General features: G+C 40.5%; 1 protein-coding gene across 13 annotated transcripts in view; it reads right to left on the minus strand.

Annotated features, from left to right (window-relative positions):
* Positions 1 to 21933, minus strand: part of UTRN (utrophin) — a 479488-nt gene that overhangs the window by 453665 nt on the left and 3890 nt on the right. For 10 of the 13 annotated variants that reach the window (XM_070602744.1, XM_070602742.1, XM_008522187.2 and 7 more), the window contains exon 2: positions 18456 to 18626. In XM_070602744.1, the coding sequence (XP_070458845.1) occupies positions 18456 to 18534 (79 nt within the window). In that variant the 5' untranslated portion in view covers positions 18535 to 18626. Of the gene's footprint in view, positions 1 to 13982; positions 14164 to 18455; positions 18627 to 21933 lie in introns of all 13 variants that reach the window. The other 3 variants (XM_070602758.1, XM_070602756.1, XM_070602757.1) reach the window with 1 other exon arrangement.

A 21933-nucleotide genomic window follows, 5' to 3' on the forward strand; every position in this document is an offset into this window, starting at 1 on the left:
ACAACTATGTACTGGGGAGCTTTGGGGAGAAAAAGGAAAAAAATAAAATCTTTAAAAAAAAAAAAAAAAGAGCAAAGAGAGGACATGCGGTTTAGGCTGGCAGGTCGGCGGGGACATGAAATGAGGAGCCAGGGGACACTACCTGACCTCTCCCGGAGTAAGAGATGGTGGGAGAAAAGAGGGACATGAAAGGCATCCGGGAGTACTCTTACTCCATGAGTGTGGGAGAGACTGCCTGGCCTGTTTTCAAGTGACAAATATATCACCATCTTTGAAAAAGAAGTAACCTCTGATGTTAGAAAAAATAAAGCATTGTGATACCCATTCCACCTGAGCTTGATGAAGCACAAGTTCCATTAATGTAAAAAAAAAAATCTGAACCAGACTGTTAATTAGTAATTTATGTCTGATTATTTGCCACTTTTAGCAACAAAAGAGAAAGATTCATCAACAAATAAAAATTCATTCTATGCAAAACTGAGTGAAACATTATCAGAAAGTTCTTCCTTCAAACTTTGTGTCTACTCGCCCGAATTCTAGCAATCAGGCCTTTTGTTTGAACGGCTCTGAGACAACATAGGCGACAGAAGGCCCAGACTTTGAGCTGTGACAATAGGGTGTGACCCTAAACTCTTGCCAGAGTATCAGACTGCCAATTTAATTTCCACCAGAAAAGACAGAAACCCTACGAGAGACGCAACCCTAATAAGACCCAACTTCACGGTGGATCAGAGGCCTCCCTTGAGAATATTATGAAAACTATGGACAACTTTTCCTGGAAAACATACAGAGGGAAATGTGTAAAAACGTTTGTACATATGGCAAGCGTTTCTTGATAACCCCATCTCTCCCCTCCCCAAGCCAACCAGGTTAGCCAGAATAATATCTGCAAGTTGACTTCCGATGACCCTGGGAGAGAAACACAGTCAGCTCCCAAGGGGTCAAGAACCGACATCTGCTAAAAATATGAAAAATCAAACACCACTTCTTACTTCCTCATCTTCCACTGCTCTCATCTAACATCTCTTAAATTCCCCTGCCTCCAGATGTTCATTCAAGGGTCAGTCAAAAATCTCAGAAAATACAAAGAGAAAGAAAACCATTCTGATGAAATCTTGAAAATTTTTAATATATTTCAAAGAGCTCTGTGAATCACTGAGGAAAGTAGTCAAGACTCCAGATGTCAATTTTCCAGGATGTGATCCCAGCTCAGGCCACTCTCCTGGGACATATATTTAATATATATCCACTTACCCACCTCACTGCCCCCAAAACCTTAACAGAAAGGCTTCACCTGCCAGATGTCAAAGCCAGAAAGCAGACTTCTCCTCCACTGTGGCCCACCAAGTCTGTCTCCAACCTGAAGCCGCCCAACTCTCCCCTCTCCTCCATCCCAAACACCACTCCTTAGTCCGGGCCAACAATAACGCTTACCCTTCCACCGTGACAGTCACACAGCGGTCCTCCAGGCCTCCAGCCTTGCTCCATCCTTTGCCCAACCCATGCCACCTAGTCTCTGGAAGAGCAAATCTGATCAGATCAGCCCCCTGCTTAAAACCTCACAGAGCCAGCAAGGCCTTCCAAAACCAGGAGTGGGAGAGAGGAGGGCATCTCCAGCTGCCAGAGAAAAACAAACAGTAAATGTGTGTGTGTGTGTGTTGAAGGAGTAGTTTGGGAAGCACCTAAAAATTGGAAGGTTAGTTTTTTTTAAATGCTGAGATTTGAAAAATATGAAATATTTCAAACACACAAGTAGACAACAGTAAAATGGCACAATGTACATCGTCGGAGGGGATGCTGTGGTGCTCTAGCCACACACACATTCATCACCCCAGCAGCTGAAAGTGTTGGCAGCTGAGGCCCATAGCTGCGCATCGCTCCAGGAAGAGCTGACGGCCGAAGGTGGTTGGCTTGCCCCAACTTTCACCTCACCTCCATCCCAGGGTCAGCCTAAGGCCAGGATACAGGTCAAGACATGGGTCCCAAGACTTGACACCACTGTCTCACTAGGCAATCTCTGAAGGACCATCCCAGCTCCAGCGCTCCCTGTGGAATCAGACAGTGCCCTTGTTGCAACTGAATCCTAGTCCAGCTTTTCCCCCTGCCGGGTCCTTCTTCCCTCATGTCTTTTAGGAATTGTTCTCAAGTGCACAGAAATCTCTGACTCAAATTCTACTTCCAAGGAACTGGAACTAAGGCAGTCATCACCCAGCTATACAAATTAGCGTCACTGCATATTTGTTTCAGACATTATTTTTATTTTCATTGAGGAATTACAGAAATAATTGAAGACACCCCTCTCCCATTATCTCTAGAGAAATCCATTATCTTTAATTCAGTGTTTATAATTTCCATGAACATTTCTGTATTTTAGTTTGTATTTATGGCTACATAAATATTACATAGTAATTTTTGTCAATATTTGCACTTTATACGTGGTACCATTCAATACATTCTGCAGCTTGATTTTTGTTTATCTATGCTGCTATAATTAGCTCTTTAAAATATGATCTAAAGGAAATATGTCAAAATATTAATGGGTGATAAATTTCAAATGAGGGCACACATATCTGGTTACCATTTCCTGTACATTTATTTATATTGACTACTTGATAATTTTTTTAAATAATATTAAATGTAAATTTTTAAATTAAAAAGAAAAAACAAAATATCCTTTCAGAGGTACCCTTAGGATAGGAGCCAAACTCCTCACCGTGGTCTACAACACTCCTAATTAAGAGGCCTCAGTTTAACTCTCTTTCCATCCAGTGGATTTCTTTCCTTGTCACAGCCCACTGAGTCATTCAGCAGTTCTCACCTCCACACCTCTGATATGCCACTGATTCCCTCGATCTTAACAACCCTCCCCACCTCCCACCCTTTCTCTAACTTGTATTCATTCTTCAGATCTCAGCTTAGATAGCCATTCTTCCAAGATGCCTTTCCTGAGGCCTCTGGACATCAGCCACCCGTCCCAGGAGCTCACACAGCATCCTGTGCTGTTTTACTTTTAAAACTGGGCAACTACCCGTTTAATCTGTTTACTTGAAAACCAGTGCAACTGCCCTCTCTTGGTGAAAGACAATCGACACCTGGAACCATGTCTTAGTCACCCTGTGCCAATCCCAATGCCTGACACACAGTAGGAGCAAAGTAACAAAATACTGTTGAAAATGCTTTTACAGATAGATAGATAGATAGATAGATAGTGGGTGGGTAGGTACATAGGTAGATAGGAAGATAGAAACATGGATGGATGGATAGATGGACAGATAGATAGTAGGTAGGTAGCAAACAGGTAGATAGAAACATGGATGGATGAATGCATGGATGGATGGGTGGGTGGATGGGTGGGTGAGTAGGTAGGTACGTAGGTAGACAGGTAGATAGATACATGGATGGATGGATGGATGGATGGATGCATGGATGGATTGATGGACGGACGGACGGACAGATGGACAGATAGATACAGATACAGACAGACAAATAAGTCCTTCCCTAACCATCTCTACAACATAAGATAGAACTGAATCTTACAGAAAGCTAGATTCACAGCCAAGAAAGCCAATAAAACTGATCAAATCCAAAACTTAGGCACCAGCAATGCAGAGTCTTCAAATAAGGTCTTTTGTTTTTTCTTAAATGTCAAGGGAACCACCATTCTGAAATATCGACTTAACGTGCTAGAATGTAAAGTTAGGCTACTGAATACAAGATTTGAAGGATGGAACTTAAAAGAAAAACAATATGACAATAACAGCCTCTTCTTTCTCCTAGTCCCCAAACCTCCACGACAGAGCATCACATTAGGAGAAACATCTGTTAACCCGAATAATTCTGATTTCTGAGCCTCCCAGCTTTATTGACTGAACTCCAAGACCTTTCCGCCACTTAATTATTCCCTAAATGAAAGATATTTCTCAACATCTGCTCTTAATTTATTTCTAATTTGCATGTACTCTATCCTATCTGTTGAAGCTGAAATTAGTTAATACAAGATGGCATTATCTTCAGTGTCACATGAAACATTCTCTTCTTCAATTAAAGTTTTTCTGAAATAGTTTTCCAAGCTCTTTTCACACACAGATTTTCTTTTAGCTGTCCAGGACTATTATCTTCACTGTAGGATGAGATTAATTGTACCTTTCTTTGCTAGCTTTTCAAAGAAATTTTATATTGTACCGAAAAAGCATAAATAAACTTTCTCTTTTTTTCTCATTTTAATGAATCTACTTTTTGCTGAAGGATGACCTTTCTTTCAGAATATACATATAGAAGAAAATACAAATACTACTGAAACTGAATTCAATTGAAAGTTACCTAAATAAACTGATCAAAAGAAAAACAGCAGCAGTCAACCTAACTAAGAGATAAACCTACCTGTAAAATGTTAAGAAATTAATCAAGTTAAGAAAATCAGTTCTGGAGGAAGAGCTAATAACTGAAAGTACTGAGAACTTTCCACTGCGGCTTTGTACGTGTTGTGACTAACTGCTAACCATCCTTCAGATCCTTTCCCCCGCTCCACCTCCACCTGCGCCACTCTGGTGCAAGCCCCCAGAATCTCTAACTTCAATTATGTTCACGACTCTTATCCTCTCCCTGCCTCCCTCCAGCTCTGCTCCCTTCTAAACTTATCTTTCATACTGCCAACCAAGTTATCTTTCTGAAAAACAGTGCTGAGCCAGTCATTAACCCACTTAATATCCTGTAGTGGCTCCCTATAGGGAAAAGATCGAACCCCTTAATCCGCTTCAAAAGAGCTTTCAAAAGCTGGCCCCAACCTCTCCCATCACCCCCAACACGCCAGCCACACTCAACTACCAGCTACAGACTCCAATGCATTGTCCTTTTCCATCAACCTGAAACTCCCTTCTCTTATTGTCCCTGTGGCTATCTCCTATACATCCTTCAAGGCACACCTCAAACTCCCTCCTCTTGGGGCCCTCTCCTACCAGCCCTGCCCTCATTCCCACCAAGACAAGAGCTTGTCCGTCCTCCTTCCATGTTCCCACGGCCTTGTTTACACCGCACCAGTTTTGCGAGGACGTCTATTTATGCCTCTCTTCCCAACCATCCTGAGAGCACCTGAAGAACAGACACACATCTTGCTCACCTCTGAGCCATCATCTAGCAACAGTGACTGAAGGACAACCACTTGCTGAGTGAATAAGGTATGTATCTAAGCGAGTCTGATTTTTTAAACCATGAAAGTGCATGGTAAGCTTTTATTGAGTACTTACTGTGTGACTAAGCTACAGGCTGGCATCAGAAAGTCAAATTAGGAAAGCATGTCTCTGTACACAAGCAAGAAGAGCCAAAAAGAGAAATGAACAGTGAACAAGAGGGAGAGACTGATTCTGGCTCGGTGATCAGAGGAGAATGCTTTGTGGCATTTATGCTGATCTTTGAAGGATGGAGGTTTCAAACCTGGAAGGGGTGGGGGAGAACAGCCAAGCACAGACAACAAAGCAAGCCATGTCGCAAAGGCAAGAAGAGGACCATGGGCAGTCCTCACGTGGCGCCATTTGCCTCCTTCACAGGGTATGGGGTGGGGGTGGGGGAGGACAGCACTGCTAGAAAAGATAAGATGGCCTCAGATTTCCCTAAATGTTTCTCTCAGACATACTTGCAAATGGGTTCCCCTCTCTAAGCAATCTGCCTGGATGCTGGGTCCCCAGAATAAGACCTGTCCAACACTAAATGCTCCATAGGGCCAGCCTGAGACAGAGAGCAAGCACACATGTTCCTTCTCCAAATACTGACACTCTTTTAACTAATAGGTTACAGCTCTTGAAAAAGCACGTCAGTTAAAATAAGTTGCTCTGATTTTTTTCTATACACATAGTATTAAAATGGAATTTAATATATGATTAAGGGTCTGATACGTGTTATACAACTGGCCACTGATACCCCATATAAAAACACAAACATAAATATCTTTGCATTCTGCAGTATGCCTTTTTCTAAACACCTATGAAGGAACTGCGTAGGGTAACAGTAAACTAGAGCACACATGGAGTTTTATTTAAGAGCCCCCAGAAGGTGGTGTTTGGAGAAGGCTAGGGGCCTTCAACACCAAATAAGACTCGGATTCGTTCTCCCAGCTCCAAGTGATACTTGCATTTTAAATTCTAAAAGACAATAAATTGCAAATTATATATCTGATAAGGTAGAAATCTGATAAGGTTCCCAACCTTGGGAGTTCTCCGGATGAAATTCTAAACCGGCCCCCATACACAGAGGGCAAGGGGAGCCTGAAGAAAGAAGCGGACCACCCCAGATTGGGAGGTGGCAGGTTTAATAAGCAAGGGAACTCACCCAGGAGGCTGGTCTTGGGCAGCCACAAGACAAGTAGATCTCACTCAGCCGCCAGAATCTTAAGATTCCATACAGAGGCCTTAATGGGGTTGAGTCACATAGACAGTCCATATGGTCTCAACCACACATTACTCTCTCCAGGCTGCATCCTTGAAGTGGCTTCTAGTGTGGGAACAGTGGGCGGAATGTACATTCCAAGGCCAGGGGAGGGATGAGGAGCCTTTGATTATCTGTGTCCAGTTCTTGGGTCAACCTGTGGTCATGTCCTCTCAATGACCTCCTCCAACAGGTTAATATCCAGAATAGAAAAGGAACTAATACAACTCAATAGCAAATAAAACAAACATCTGATTTAAAAATGGGCAAAGGATTTGAATAGACTTTTTTCCAAAGGAGATGAAAATTGTGGCCAGATTGCCATTAATGATGGTTCTTAATAGTCATGTAGATAAGTAGACTATTATAAGACTCCCACTAGGTTCCTTATAGATAACATCTCTGATGCTTGGGTCACCACGGTAATGGATGCTTAAGTTGTTTTTCAGGAACTGAGAGTCAACTCTTAGCTCAGTTCAGGCTGGTTGAGACCATCGACCCATCAACTGGGCCTGTGCGAATGTCCAATAAGTGACCTTTGACATCAGGGGGGCTGAAAACTCCACCCTCAGATGAGGCTAACGCCACCCTTTTATGAACATGCATCCTAGGAAGAGCCATGAAGCTTGACCACACTTGTGCAGGTCATCAATTACCTCACTTCTCCTTACCTCCAATCATCCATCCCTACACTTCAGAGCCTTTATCCTATAAATATAATTAATCCCCATTTTTGGAGAGGTGAGTTTGAGACTTGTTCTCTGATATCTTTCTTGGCTGCCTTGTGAATAAACCCTTTCTCTGCTGCAAAACTCATCGTCCCGGTGATTGACATACTGTGCGGGGGCCAAACCAACCTGGTTCAGTAAGAAAGACATACAGATGGCCAACAGGTACATGAAAAGCTGCTCAACATCACTAATCACTGGAGAAATGCAAGTCAAAACCACAATGAGACATCAACTCACACCTGTCAGAATAGCTGTTATCAAAAAGTCAAGAACAAGTGTTGGTGAGGATGTGGAGAAAAGGGAACCCCTGTGCACTGTTGATGGGGAGGTAAATTGGTGCAACTACTATGAAAAACAGTATGGAGGTTCTTCAAAAAATCAAAAATAGAATTCCCACATGATTCCATTTCTGGATATTCATCTGAAGAAAATGAAACACTAACTCAAAAAGATATATGCACCTCCATGTTCACTGCAGCCTTATTTACAATAGGCAAGACATGGAAGCAACCCAAGTGTCCATCAATGGATGAATGGACAAAGAAGATGTGGTAGATATACACAATGGAATATTATTCAGCCACAAAAAAAGAAGGAAATCTTGCCATTTGTGACAACGTGGATGGACCTTGAGGGCAGTATCCTAAATAAACTAAGTCAGACAAAGGAAGACAAATATCATATGATTCACTTATACGTGGAATCTAAAAAAACTGAACTCACAGATAGAGAGAACAGATTGGTGGTTACCAGAGGCCAGCTGAGGGGCGGGGTGGTGGAGCAAAATGGGTGAAGGTGGTCAAAAGGTACAAACTTCCCGTTATAAAGGAAGTAAGTCATGGGGCTGTAATGCACAGCAGGATGACTATAGCTAATAACACTGTATTGCATATTTGAAAGTTGCCAAGAGGGTAGATCTTAAAAGTTCTCATCACGCGAATAAAAGCATTTTTAATTATGGTGACAGATGTTAGCTAGACCTACTGTGCAATATACACAACTATCAAATCCCTATGTTGCACATCTGAAACTAATATAATGTTATATGTTGATTATATCCCAATTTTAAAAAGACAATATGATTTTAAAACTGGCTATATAACAATTCACTTTGAAGAACAGATCGCCTACAACTTAGAACCAAATTTTGTTTTCAAGTCTGTTTCTTTTGGGGTAAATTTTACTGGTCTTATTTTGTGGTCTGTTTGTTTCAAACAAATCTGAAAAAGGCTCCCTCCTAAGTAGTTCATTAAAACTGACTCATACTTCCACATGGCCAACTCCTGCACAAAAGTCTCTGTTCAAATAGAAATTATCCCACTCAGGCCTGACCAGGCGCACTCCCTTTTAAAGCCTCCATCTTAAAACTGCCTCAGGAGCAGGTCCCATTAAATTCTGAGACACGATCTCAAATTCCACACAATGACATATAAAAAGTGATTACGCATCTCAACCCACACTGAAGGTTATCTAATCAATGAAGAAACAAAGATCCCTTCGTGCACCCTCAAAGAGGTGAAACATTCGGGCTCAAAGACACTACTGCAAATAAGTCAAGGACTATAAGAAATCTTTTCTAGAGTTTGGTTTGGTTTGGTCAAATGAATATAAGGACATCCCAGGATCTCCGGGTGTATTTATAGATCCTTTCAGAACTTGCTATGGTGGTCCATAAGTCACTTAAATCCTAATTCATCTTCAACATAAAAATCATTATTTATCTTTTAAAATTCACCCATTTTCAAAGAATGGTAGGCAAATTATTTTATATCAAAAGAAAATGTAGTTACATTAAATATAAGTACTAGATGTCACCTAACTAAAATTACAAAAACAGGGAGACAAATACATATATAACAATTTTCTCTAACCTCAAAGAAGATAAGGGAACTACCATAATGTTTTTGTTTATGTTTTACGCTTTATATCATATCTTAGAAATAATCCCAAAGGGGCTGGCCCTGTGACCAAATGGTTAAGTTTGCACACTCCGCTTTGGCAGCCCAGGGTTTCACCAGTTCAAATCCTGGGCACGGACCTAGCACCGCTCATCAGGCCATGCTGAGGCGGTGTCCAGCGTACCACAACTAGAAGGACCCACAACTAAAAGATAGACAACTATGTACTGGGGGGCTTTGGGTAGAAGAAGAAAAAATAAAATCTTTTTTTAAAAAAAGGGAAATTTTCCTGTAAAAATACAGAAAGAATTAGTGGTTTTTAATTGCAAATTATTCCATCATATGAATAAACTGCAACAACTAAAAAGAAAAAAAAATGAAAACTAGCATAGAGGATGGCTATAAGAGTTTTTTTCCCCACCATGAGTCAAAAACAAATCTGTCTTGGAAATAATTTCTTAGAAAATATACACGGTAATTTTTATTTATTTATTTATTTATTTTTGTGTGTGTGTGTGTGTGTGTGAGGAACATTCGCCCTGAGCTAACATCTGTTGCCAATCTTCCTCTATTTTGTATGTGGGTCACCGTCTCAGCATGGCTGACGAGTGGTGTAAGTCCGTGCCTGGGATCCAAACCACAAACCCAAGCCGCCAAAACGGACTGCATCCAGCCTAACCACTATGCCATGGGGCCAGCCCCCACAGTAATCTTTTATGATGAATTAATCAGAGGGCTCCCTGAAGGAATTCAGGATTTGACTTCAGGCTCATTGCAGGAAAAGGTTAAATACACAGAGGAGAAGACGAAGGCGCTCAATGAAGACATATTTCGGTGCTGAATATTCTGATATGATCTTCTGGTTTAACGGGTCACAACGAGAAACACACCTACAAGTTTCATCAGTCTCTTGACCCACTTTCCACAGTGTACCTCTGCTTAGCACAACCCAAACCTTTCAAAGTATAGAGCAAAAGAAAAAATGCCCAATACCAAGAAATTCATTACTTTTTAAAATTGTTTAAAGGGAAGCGTTTGTAAGTAGAAGTAATCTTCCACATTTAACTACAGCTTTCCTTGCTCCTCTGAAAGCACAGATGACTTTTGCTTTAGTTCCCAGAGTCTTAAACCCACCTCCTTTGTCCATAAATCAATGGCACTAAACAGAATAACCCGCGGAGCTTGCAAAAACTCCAGATTCCGGGACTGGCCCCACGGGACTGAACGGGAATCCCAAAGGGTCGTTCTGACACGCAGCCTGAGTTAGGAACTCCATCCGGGACGAGCCCAGAATCCGATTTTCAAAATAAAAGTATGTGTAAACATCTACATAATTACTGAATTAATGCGAAGTAACATGATTCACACCTGGCCTGTGAGGAGCAAGAGAGCCAGTCAATTTGTATCAACCTCAAAATGCTTCATAGTCTTCATATAAATATCATAGACCAAAATCTTAATTAGAAAACGGAACAGAAGAAATGTGCAAATATTAAAACCATGGAATTAGAAATGAAGATCCAAACAGATAATACTTTCTCAGCTACAGCACATGTATTTCTTTTAAAGTGGTACCACTTAGAGACATAAAATCATATTTTTTTATTGGGTTTCTCTGCTACATCAGAAATGTCATTATGTGCTTTTTCTGCTCCCTGGAAAAAAAGTTTGGTACATAATTAAGTGCTAAAACTATTGAACTGGACAGAAATCATAACTAGCTGGCCACCCACCCACCCAAGAAAAGTTCATTTGAAAATATTCACCTATGAAATGATATTCTCGTGCTTTACACTTGGAGCTCAACGGCTGTGATAGACAGAACTGTTTTTTTTTTTTTTTTTTCAAGAAACTGAGCTGTCGGACCGGCCCAGTGTCACAGCGGTTAAGTTCACACTTTCCGCTTCTCGACAGCTGGGGTTCGACAGTTCAGATCCCCGGTGCAGACATGGCACCACTTGGCAAAAGCCATACTGTGGTAGGCGTCCCACATACAAAGTGGAGGAAGGTGGGCATGGATGTTAGCTCAGAGCCAGTCTTCCTCAGCAAAAAGAGGAAGATTGGCAGTAGTTAGCTCAGGGCTAATCGTCCTCAAAACAAAAAAAGAAACTGAGTTCTCAAAACCAATGTGAGGTTGTACCACTTCAAACCTTAATCTTAGCTGCCAAATGAGCACATACCAACTATTCCCCTTCTTAACTAGGCCGGCAGTACAAGCTGCTGATGGAGAAGCCCCACAGGATAGAAAGGAGCCTCAGGTACTTGGTTGTTCAAAGGCAACAGTACAACGGTTATGGTTACATGGAGGGTGGAAATGACCTGCCTCCTGCAACTGACATGTAAATCCAGGGACAGAGGAAGCGAAAGAGACAGAGCTGGGTCTGGCTTAGATTGTCAGTCCACAAGCCATCACTGCGAGAGTCAAGAGATATTAAAAACTCACACTGAGGGGCTTGCCCCGTGGCCGAGTGGTTAAGTTCGCGCGCTCCGCTGCAGGCGGCCCAGTGTTTCGTTGGTTCGAATCCTGGGTGCGGACATGGCACTGCTCATCAGACCACGCTGAGGCAGCGTCCCACATGCCACAACTAGAAGGACCCACAACGAAGAATATATAACTATGTACGAATATATAACTATGTACCGGGGGGCTTTGGGGAAACAAAGGAAAAAAATAAAATCTTTAAAAAAAAAAAAAAAGCATTAAAAAACTCACACTGACTCACATTTCAAATACCGAAGGGAGTGTATTTACTTTTAAGCAGTTAAGGCATACAAAAAAATAAAAATGATAATATACTAAATACCTCTCCCTCCACACGCAGCTTACGGAGAAAACAAAAATCTAGCCCATATATACGAAACCACCGGAGTATCCTTTCACGATTAAACTTTAACTAATATTCACAACTGTTTCAATGATCTTGCATGTTCGCTCATTCCCAGAAAATCATCATATCAGCATCTAGTTCAAACTTCTGGGCTCAAATAGGGTTCAATAAAATTGAGTTTTCCATTCTATCTATATAATTAATGTACTTCCATTGCTTAGAATGTTCTCAGCAATTCACATGGTCCGACGGTGAATGGACCACCTACAGAGCTTTCACAAGCACAGGAACAGCTCATGAGAATCCCATTAAGACAGAAAACTTTCCTATGACCACAGTACTTCAGCCTAATGAGGTATAACACGGAGAATATTTCTACGCGCATTACGAATAGCTGCTCTGCCCCGTCAGAGCTGAATTTCCATCAGGGTTACTGTCCCTCACCACAAATCCCCAGGGCTCGTGGAAAAAACCAAACCTGCTCAAAGACCTCCCTTCAAAGCACGGGTATTCCAGCCACTTAAAGTTTCAGGGGAAGAGGAAAAAAAAGAACTATTTTTCAGTCCCTCAAGCTCTTTAGAAAAACCCCCACACAGATGTGTCTTTAAATGAAGGAGAAAGAAGTACAATGACTCTCTAAATACAACTTAACTACTGTCCCTCCTAAAGAAAGGCCTCTGAAAGATACAAATCAGGTAGCTTTCCTCATCATTTCCATAAAACCGAATCTGGTTAAGCAAGTTTACTTTACAGCAAACATAGCATCTTTTCAGGAGGCTTTGCTATAAATGTAACCAGGTATAATATTCCATACTAAATAATTCATTTCATTTGTATTTTACTGGCCCCTCTCTTCTTCCCTCTCCCTCCCTCCACCTCGACCAAGTCTTTCAACCCCACAGATACCCATCTGGGCATCAGACCAGGGTTCCACCTGTGCCAAATCGCAGGGCATCTGAAATCCACTACCTTTTGTCACCAGCCAATGAAAAGCCTTGAGCAGCAGTCGGAGGAAAAGAGAAAAGGGAATTCACGTCAGAAGCAGATTATCAGTTTCTCTACCCTCCACCCAGAGGTACCTGTCCTCTGGTATTTTCCTCTTTGCTAACTCTTAAGAGAGAAGCACACAGAGAGCCAGGGAGGGCCAGCACGGGTCTGGGAGCAGCACGTTGTGTCTCCTACAATCAGCGCCCCCTCGGCAGGACTATGATGCGAACAGGGGCCTCAGAGAAGCTCTACCTCACAGCCCAGGGGCCCAACCCCAGTAACCGTAAAGGAAGAGGCAGGAGGATGTACAAATCCAATTGATACTGCACAAAATTTATGAGCAGTAGATTTAGGTGCAAAATGAAGAAAACTCCTCCAGCAGCAACAGAACAAACTACTACATGAATTAGAAGATTCTACGCCATGTAGGGGTCAAACACAGGGTTTCCAGAGTCAGATCACCTGAGTTCTCATCCCAGCTCCTGCACTTTCCGGCTCTTGTAGCCCTTTTCATTGAATAAACATTCATCGCTCACCTACTAGGAGGTAAGTACTATGAGGGCTTGCTGCCAGAGATGTGCTGGTCCCTGCTCCTGTGGAATTGAATCCTAGTGGGAAGGACATTAGCAAACACACAACACAAGAAAAATGCCAGATGGTGGTAAGAACATGTGGGCAACTTAGGTACGGTCATGCAACCCATAACGACGATTCAGTCAAAGCCAGACCGCATATAGGACGGTGGTCCCGTAAGGTTAGGACTATATAGCCCAGGTGTGTAGTAGGCTATCCCATCTGGGTTTGTGTAAGTGGATTCTATGATGTTCACACAACAACGAAATTGCCTGACACACACTGTATCCCCGTTAAGCAACATATGGCTGTACAGTGATGCAGGCAAGAGTGACTGAAGTCAGCAGGGAAGACCTCTCAGAGATGACATTTAAGCCTAGATCTAAATGACAAGGAGCCTGTCAGGCAAAGTCAGAGGGAAGACGGACATGCAAAGGCCCTGAGGTAGGCACAACTGGGCCTTTGGGGAACTAGAGGGAAGGCCAGTGTGGGAAATTACTTCTGTGTGGCTCACGTTTGTCATCTGTAAAACAGTGGTGAGGTCTAACCTCTTACTCTGTATCTGCACACAGTCTGTGTTCAATAAATGTAAATTGCTAGAATTCTCATCATCATCATCACCAGCGAGATCCCATCCACTGAGGTATGCAAGCAGACGCTGGGGAACCCCCTCACAGGCACAGCCGGGTTATACGGCCTGTAAGGTTCCTTCAACAATCGATCCTAGGACTAGACAAGAAGAGAAAACGTGAAGAAAGAAATGATAAAGTTGTTACACTCAGGCTTCCTGCCCAAGGTCTTCTAAAGAACGCACTGAATCAGACAACAATGTGGAGCTTATGCAATTCATTCAGCAAATGGCCCTTTCCATCCGAGCGTCTATGATTCGAATCTCCCAACTGTCCCCTCCTGTAGCTAGCTAACACACTGCCTTTAGCCCTGAGGTCTACCCTCTTTAGGAGGCTCTGGGCTAACACTTAGCGCAACAGCGCTGAGAAAAACAGAAAAGGACGACCTGTTCTGCGTTACTAGCTTTAAAGTGTGTCAGCTGTTGACAGCATGAGATAGCAGAGAGGCTGTTCTTCGATTTTATATGCATCTCGAACCATTTTATGATGTCGTGTTTCAAATGTTCCAAGCAGAAGTTTCTGCATCACAGACTCCACTGGCAAGATATTCATGTTTTTAAAAAACTCTTATTCTTGGCCTACTCTCTCAAAATATTTACTAACTTGTTAAGCTTTCTGAAGCCCACTAATTCAGGCTGTCAAAGACGCAGTCACTCATTGACGAACTTGACTTGTGTGTCTGTGAGTTAGGGAAGGAAAGGTCTGCTTGTACCCAACCCCAGGCCCTTAATCATTAAAGGTCATGTTCTTTCAAGTTCTTTTCTAAAATTCATTCAAATCCAAGGCAAATGTACTACAACCATAAAAAAATGCTTGGCTTTTATAATTATGAAACTATTTCATCGTCTACCCTGATAATGTCATAAATCTGTTGAAACCATGGAAATGACTTTAAAATTTTTTTTAAACCTCACACACGGCAAAAAGCAAACTCAGAATGAATGAGGGTAATGTAAACAATCCCAATAACTTAATGTAAAATGCACAAGTATTTTTATTACGCCACACTTTTAGATGGCCCAAACTCAAGGATTTGGAGAAGAAGAAGAGAAGAATCTTCATAAACCAAGAGATTAAATTTAGCAATACACTCCCAACATTAGTTCTTTCCCACCTCAATCTCTGCCCCCTCCCCTGTACCCAATCCCAAAAAGGAAGGAACCCAGAGGAGCAGATTAGAAGCAAAATTCTCCCACAGGAAAACATTCCTTTAAATCAATGAAAGTAACAACTTCAGCAGAGAACACATGCAAGGAGGATCTTTAAAAATATGCATTATATGCAAGTGACTCCTTTGACTTAATCTGAACTAAAAATCCCATTTCAATACATAAATTTTGGTGCATGATGAGACATTACCACTGTACACTAATATCTACCTTAAAAGAATCAAAGTGTGCCTTCCAGAAAGCAAGACTGGGACTAAGAGGCCCATTCAAATCCAAATTTATCTACTGGCTTTTGCAACATAATCCAGTCAAAAGAATGTGATTTATATCTCAGCTATGCAACAGCTAACTTTTCAATGTGTTTTGAAGTAGGCGCCACCAAAAAGAAAAAAGTAATCATCATAGGCTTGGCATGAAAACACTCTAAGCAACTGGAGAGTCTTTAAAAATATGAGAACAAATACAGGCTCATGGAAGAACTTTAGAAAATAGATGCAAGTAAAAGGAGAAAAGTAATAATCCCCAAATGGCAAGATGACCACTATTAACATTTTAGTGTCACCCTACGAAATTCTTTTGAGAAAATATTTTTCACGTAAATGGCTTCAAATTGAACATCTTTTTTTACCTAACAATATACCAGAACGTATTTCTATGCTCAAACATATATACATCCATAATGTTTTTATAAATGCATAATCTACTTTATGGACATACCCTAATTTAATGAACTCCACTGAGATGCTATATGATCTGTTCAGATGTCCTACAGTAAAAGAACAGAGGAGGTTTAAACCACTATTTCTGAAAATAATTTGCCCGTGACATCCTTTTTTGAATTAGACATTAGAACTTGTGCTCCTTTCAAATACTTCAGAAAATTATGACTTAATCGATCCTCAATACTGGATTTTTATGGTGTTTCCAATTTCTATTAGAAAAATGCTCTGATCAATTTCTTGCTTGTACATTTCTGTGTGTACCCTAGGGGAAAAAACTTTAAAAATAGAGTTTCTGGGCCAACTGGCACGCATGTTAAAAACACACAAAAATACGTAAATAAATACATGATAATTTCTGCCCATCTGTCCCTCAATAGTGTGTGAGAATTGTCAGTGTTTTTAAATGATAATTTTTAATTTAAAGAATAGTTTGTAAGTTATCAGTCCTTATCCTATATACCCAGTATTTTTAAACATATAATTACTGTGTTATGGACATGACTAAAGTACATAGTTATAAATATCAAAGGTCTTACTGTAAGGGAGGTTGATGCAGAACATGACTTAAGATCAGCGGCCCGGGGTTCACCAGTTTGGATCCCGGGTACGGACATAGCACCACTTGACAAGCCAGGTTATGGCAGGCGTCCCACATAGAAAGTAGAGGAAGATGGGCACGGGTGTTAGCTCAGGGCCAGCCTTCCTCAGCAAAAAGAGGAGGATTGGCAGCAGTTAGCTCAGGGCTAATCTTCCTCAAAACAAAAAGGATACACCTCCTCACAATTTGTAGCACATGACCATGGCTACGTTAAAGTCTCTCACTTTCATTTTCCGCTTTGTTACATTTACATATTTCTGGATATAACACTCTGTACTCTTAAGAAGATATTAATAATCCCTTATATCTACATAGTACTTTATCCTACTAAAACATTTAAAGAAAAAAGAATTTTAGAGGAATAAAACATCCTCAGAGGGTACTTTCAAACAGGATATTAAGCTGTACCTCTAAAACAGCCTTCAAGCTACTCAATAGAGTTGGTCCTCCATACCCACAGGCTCCGCATTCGCGGATTCAACCAATCACCCATGGAAAGGTCTACGACGCTCGTCTGCACTGAACACGGACGCACTTTTATTTTTCTTGTCATTATTCCCTAAACAATACTGTGTAACAACTATCTGCATATCATTTACATTGTATTAGGTACTATAAGTAATCTAGAGATGATTTAACGTATACGGGAGGGTGTTCACAGGTCATATGCAAATACTGCACCATTGTATATAAGGGACTTGAGCATCTGTAGATTTTGGTATCAGTGGGGGTCCGGAAACAATCCCCCGCAGAGACCGAGGGACAACCAGAGTAGCTACGTATTTAGAGCCAAGATTGTATTAATTAAAATCTTTACCAATCGACCAACATCAGTATCACAGCGGGAAATGTGTGTATTAAATGTATATCTCTCTCAATTTAGAGCTTACTTTCAGTGCATATTTTTGCAATCTCAAATAATAAGAAATCAACTCCTACCATAACATAAAGATGGTTCACACAGCAAAAACAGCCTTTAGTTTCCTTTTTTGTTTTCAAAGGGACACTGGATGTAATTTTATACCTCAAAGTAACTCTCAAAGGTACTTAAGTATAGTGTTCACACTCAGGGTGGAGTTCTGTGTAATTTTGAAAGCTCAGAAAGGCCCTGCTTTCTCGAAAGCATCTCCCCTTAGAGCCTGCCTCAGAAGTGAATTTGAAGCTTTTCAAAAGTAAAGAAATTTTTAGCCGATAGGTCTGGAGGAGAGCCAGTGCATCTGCATTTTTTAAAAACTTCCCAGTTGATTTACTTCTGCAGCCAGAATCAAAAAGCACTTAGTTATATAAAAAGATTGGGGGGAGGAGAAGCATCCTTAGGTCCCCAATTTAAATGGTCACATGAAAACCATTCATCTGTCTCGGTCTAGTTGATTAGATTCCCCAGGTGAAAACTCTACCTTGAGAAGATGCAAAAGAAGTTTCAAGAAGGGAAGCAAAGACAGGACACTTTTCGGCCTAGCACTGGCCACCAAAAGGGACAGGGTGAAGATACAGTGATGGAAGCAAAACTGAAGGAGAGCCACCTGCCAGAAACCACGGTACTTCCTACTTCGGGCATCTAATTCCTTCAACTTCATAAAATAGGCCAAAAAGAAGAAAATGCTCAGCTGTATTTTTGTTTATAAAGGTGCAGTCTTACAAATGCACAGCATTCAACTACAGGTCGCAGTTTCACCAAGCAATGCCAGTCAACAAACGAAGAGACCCAATCGGGTTGAGAAATTAAGATAGGCTACTCAGAGACATTATATTACTTTTACAACATAACAGTCATTTATCAGAATTATGTTTTTCAAAAGAAGTTTGTTTCACAAGAGCAGTGCAAAACAAGCCAAAAAACCGATGTCCTTCTAAGTAGTTTATGCATAAAAATCTGTCATTTTCTTAAGCTTCCATTACCTACCAGATCTGGACTTAATGATGTCACTGAACTCGTTCTGCCCGTCGTCAGGCCTGGCCTCCTGTTCTCCATACTTGGCCATCTTTGCTGAGTTTCAATATAATCCAAAGACTTTACCAAGTCTTCTTTTTAAGACTTGCAGTTTTCTACAATGGTCCAGCTTGACATCAACACCTAGAGAGACGAGGGAAAGTACTGACTTAAAAAAATACATATATTATTTAATAGATAGTTATATATAGTACCATTCGTTCAGCAAATATTTATTCAATGCCTACTGTGTGTAAGGCACTGATCTGGGCAATGGGGATATGACTATCAAAAAGAGACACAGCCTCTACCATTATGAAGTTTATAGACTCTAAGCAGTTAATTTCATAATGAATTATTTCATGATAATGCAGATATTCGACAAACGTACAAAGGAGAAGTACAGAGTAATGTCGTCAAACAGCAGAGGAATCTGACCACCCCGGGCAATCAGAGAAGGCTTTCTTGAGAAGTGACATTTGAGCCAAGCCTTCAGGGACTAGAAGAATTTAATTAGCCAAAAAGAAAGGCAGGAAGAGAAAAGGTAAGAGTGTCCCATGTGAAGTGGCAGAAAGATCATGGAGCATTCAGGAAGCTGAGCAAAGGCCAGTGTTTTGGAGAGAAGACAGCCAAGGAGAGAGATCTGTTGAACTAGCTGAGGTAGGTGGACAGGACCAGGGACAGGGCCTTGGAGACCATGTCAAGGCTTTCACTCTTTCTCTGAAGAGTAGTGGGGACCCAGGAGATGGTTTTAAACCAGGAAGTAACAGGATCAGATTTGCCTTCTTCAAAAATCATTCTGGCTTGTGGGTGGACGAGAGTGATGTGCGGGGAGCCGTGAAGACTGTGGCAGAATTTAACAAACGTTCCCTGAAGAACCTAGGCCATGGGGATATAGGTGTTGAATGAAAATTTCTTTCAACTCCTCTGTATGCTTGAAAATTTTTCATGACAAAATGTCAGGGAAAAATTTCTAAGCTTAACCAAGTGATCAAACCACATGACCAATAATGGGGTGTCACGCTATGTAATGGAAAACACACTACATCATCCAAGAACCAGCTCTTGGTTTCATTGATGTTTTTCTCTTGTTTGTTTAGTCTCTATTTCATTTATTTCGGCTCTGATTTTTATTATTTCTTTCTTTCTGCTGATTTTGGGCTTTGTTTGTTCTTTTTCCAGTTCCTTTAGGTGCACTGTTAGACTGTTTACTTGAGATTTTTCTTGTTTGTTGAGGCTTGTATTGTATAGGCCTATATTGTAGGCCTGTAGTGCTAGAAACTTCCCTCTGAGAACCACTTTTGCTGTATCGCATACATTTTGGCAGGTTATATTTTCATTTTCATTTGTCTCCAGGCATTTTTTTATTTCTCTTTTGAGTTGTTCAGTAGCATTTTATTTAATCTCCACATATTTGTGGCTTTTCTGATTTTCTTCCTGTAGTTGATTTCTAGTTTCATACTCTTGTAGTCAGAAAAGATGTTTGGTATTATTTCAATCTTAAATTTATTGAGACTTGTTTTGTGGCCTAACATGTGATCAACCCTGGAGAATGTTCCATGTGCATTTGAAAAGAATGTATATTCTGTGGATTTGGGATGGAATGTTCTGTATGTCCACTACAGACATCTGGTCTAATGTGTCATTTAAGGCCAATGTTTCCTTATTGATCTTCTGTTTGGATGATCTACCCATTGGTGTAAGCAGAGTGCTAAAGTCCCCTACTATTATTGTGTGACTACTGTCTATTTCTCCTTTTATGTCTGTTAATAATTGCTTTATATACTTAGGTGCTCCTATATTGGGTGCATAGATATTTACAAACGTTATATCCTCTTGTTGGATTGATCCCTTTATCATTATGTAGTGCCCTTCTTTGTTATATCATCCATATAGTATCCTTGCCTAAATGTTTAATGTGAAGCTCATCATGAGCAGACAAATAGAGACTCCAGATAGTCTTCAAAATAAATTACCTGGACTCTTCAAAATTGTCAATGTCATAAAAAGCAAAAACACCTGAGAGAGGGGGAACTTTGTGGATTAAAGGAGAGTAAATAGACATGACAACCAAGTGTAAGCCTTGACTGAATTAAGGATTTTTTAAAATAAACACCTTGGAGATACTTTGAAAAATCTGAATTTGGGGTGTATGTCAGACAATATTATTGTATTGATATTAAAGTTCTCTGATATTGGAAATGGTTTCATCATTATGCAAGGAATGTCTTTGTAGGAGACACATGATGAAACATTTAGCAATGAGGTGTGATAATATCTTCAATTTAAGTTCAAACAGCACAACATATATGGATCTATGTATGCATGTATGTATATGTCTATACACATATACACACCCAAACAGAGAACAGAGAGAGAGAGGGAAAGCAAGCAGTGGAAAATAATATTTGGAGAATCTAGTTAAGGAGCATATTTACTGTTCTGTTCTTTCCAGTATACTATCACAGGCAGGAAATGATTATGGCCTAAACAAGGGTAGATGGAAAGAAGTGGGTGGATATGTAGGATATCTAGACATTAAATAAAGAAGGTCAACAGGACTTTGGAACTGAGTGGATATGAGTGGTTCAGGATGCTATGTAAACTGACTGCTCAATTTTGGCTTGGACAATTGAGTAGGGGGAGCTGGGGAACACTGGAGGGTAAGTTGTTGGAGGAATGAATAATGAATGTGGTTTTGACTTGCTGAGTTTTAGGTGCCTGAGATAAACAGCCAGAGATAACAAGAGGTCTCATCTCAGGAACGGTCTGGGTTAGGCATAAATCTGGATAGTTACGTGTTCTATCCATTGACACAGATTTTATTCTGGAAGGTACATCATACAAATGCTGCTGAGTACAGATATCACTCCAACAAAATAATCTTAGTCTTCAGCAATTAATCAGAGAAGCATCTTTAGGATTTACAGAATTGAGGATTCTACCTTACAGTACTACCTTTTCTTTAAGAATGTCAACAATGAGAGTCCTGCACTGCTGCCTAATGCTTCCTGAAACACTCTGCCTCACCAGCCCACACAGAATCAGAATTCCAGTTTCAGCTGGGCAACTTGGCTCTACCCTAACGGCCCCTTAAAAGTGCCCCAAAAGCCAACTGAATAAATTAATCACTTAATTGGGAATATAACAGCTAACACATCTAAGTATTAATGTACAAATAAAGATCATTAATTCAAATATTACAAAAGATATCAGAACCAGAGTTTATTGCCAGCTAGGATTGAACAACTCGACTCTTTAATTCAAGGACACACCATATAGTATTATTATTTTATAATCTATTTCACTTTACATACAAACGTAATATTTAGTATTTTATATATTGTTTTATGATATATAACATTCAAGGAAGCAACATATATCAATTTACAATAAAATAAATATAGTCAATATATAATAAATTATTTTCCTTACTATTCAGGAAAAGAGC

Source organism: Equus przewalskii, chromosome 32 (genome assembly GCF_037783145.1).
Source record: "Equus przewalskii isolate Varuska chromosome 32, EquPr2, whole genome shotgun sequence".
NCBI lineage: Eukaryota > Metazoa > Chordata > Mammalia > Perissodactyla > Equidae > Equus > Equus przewalskii.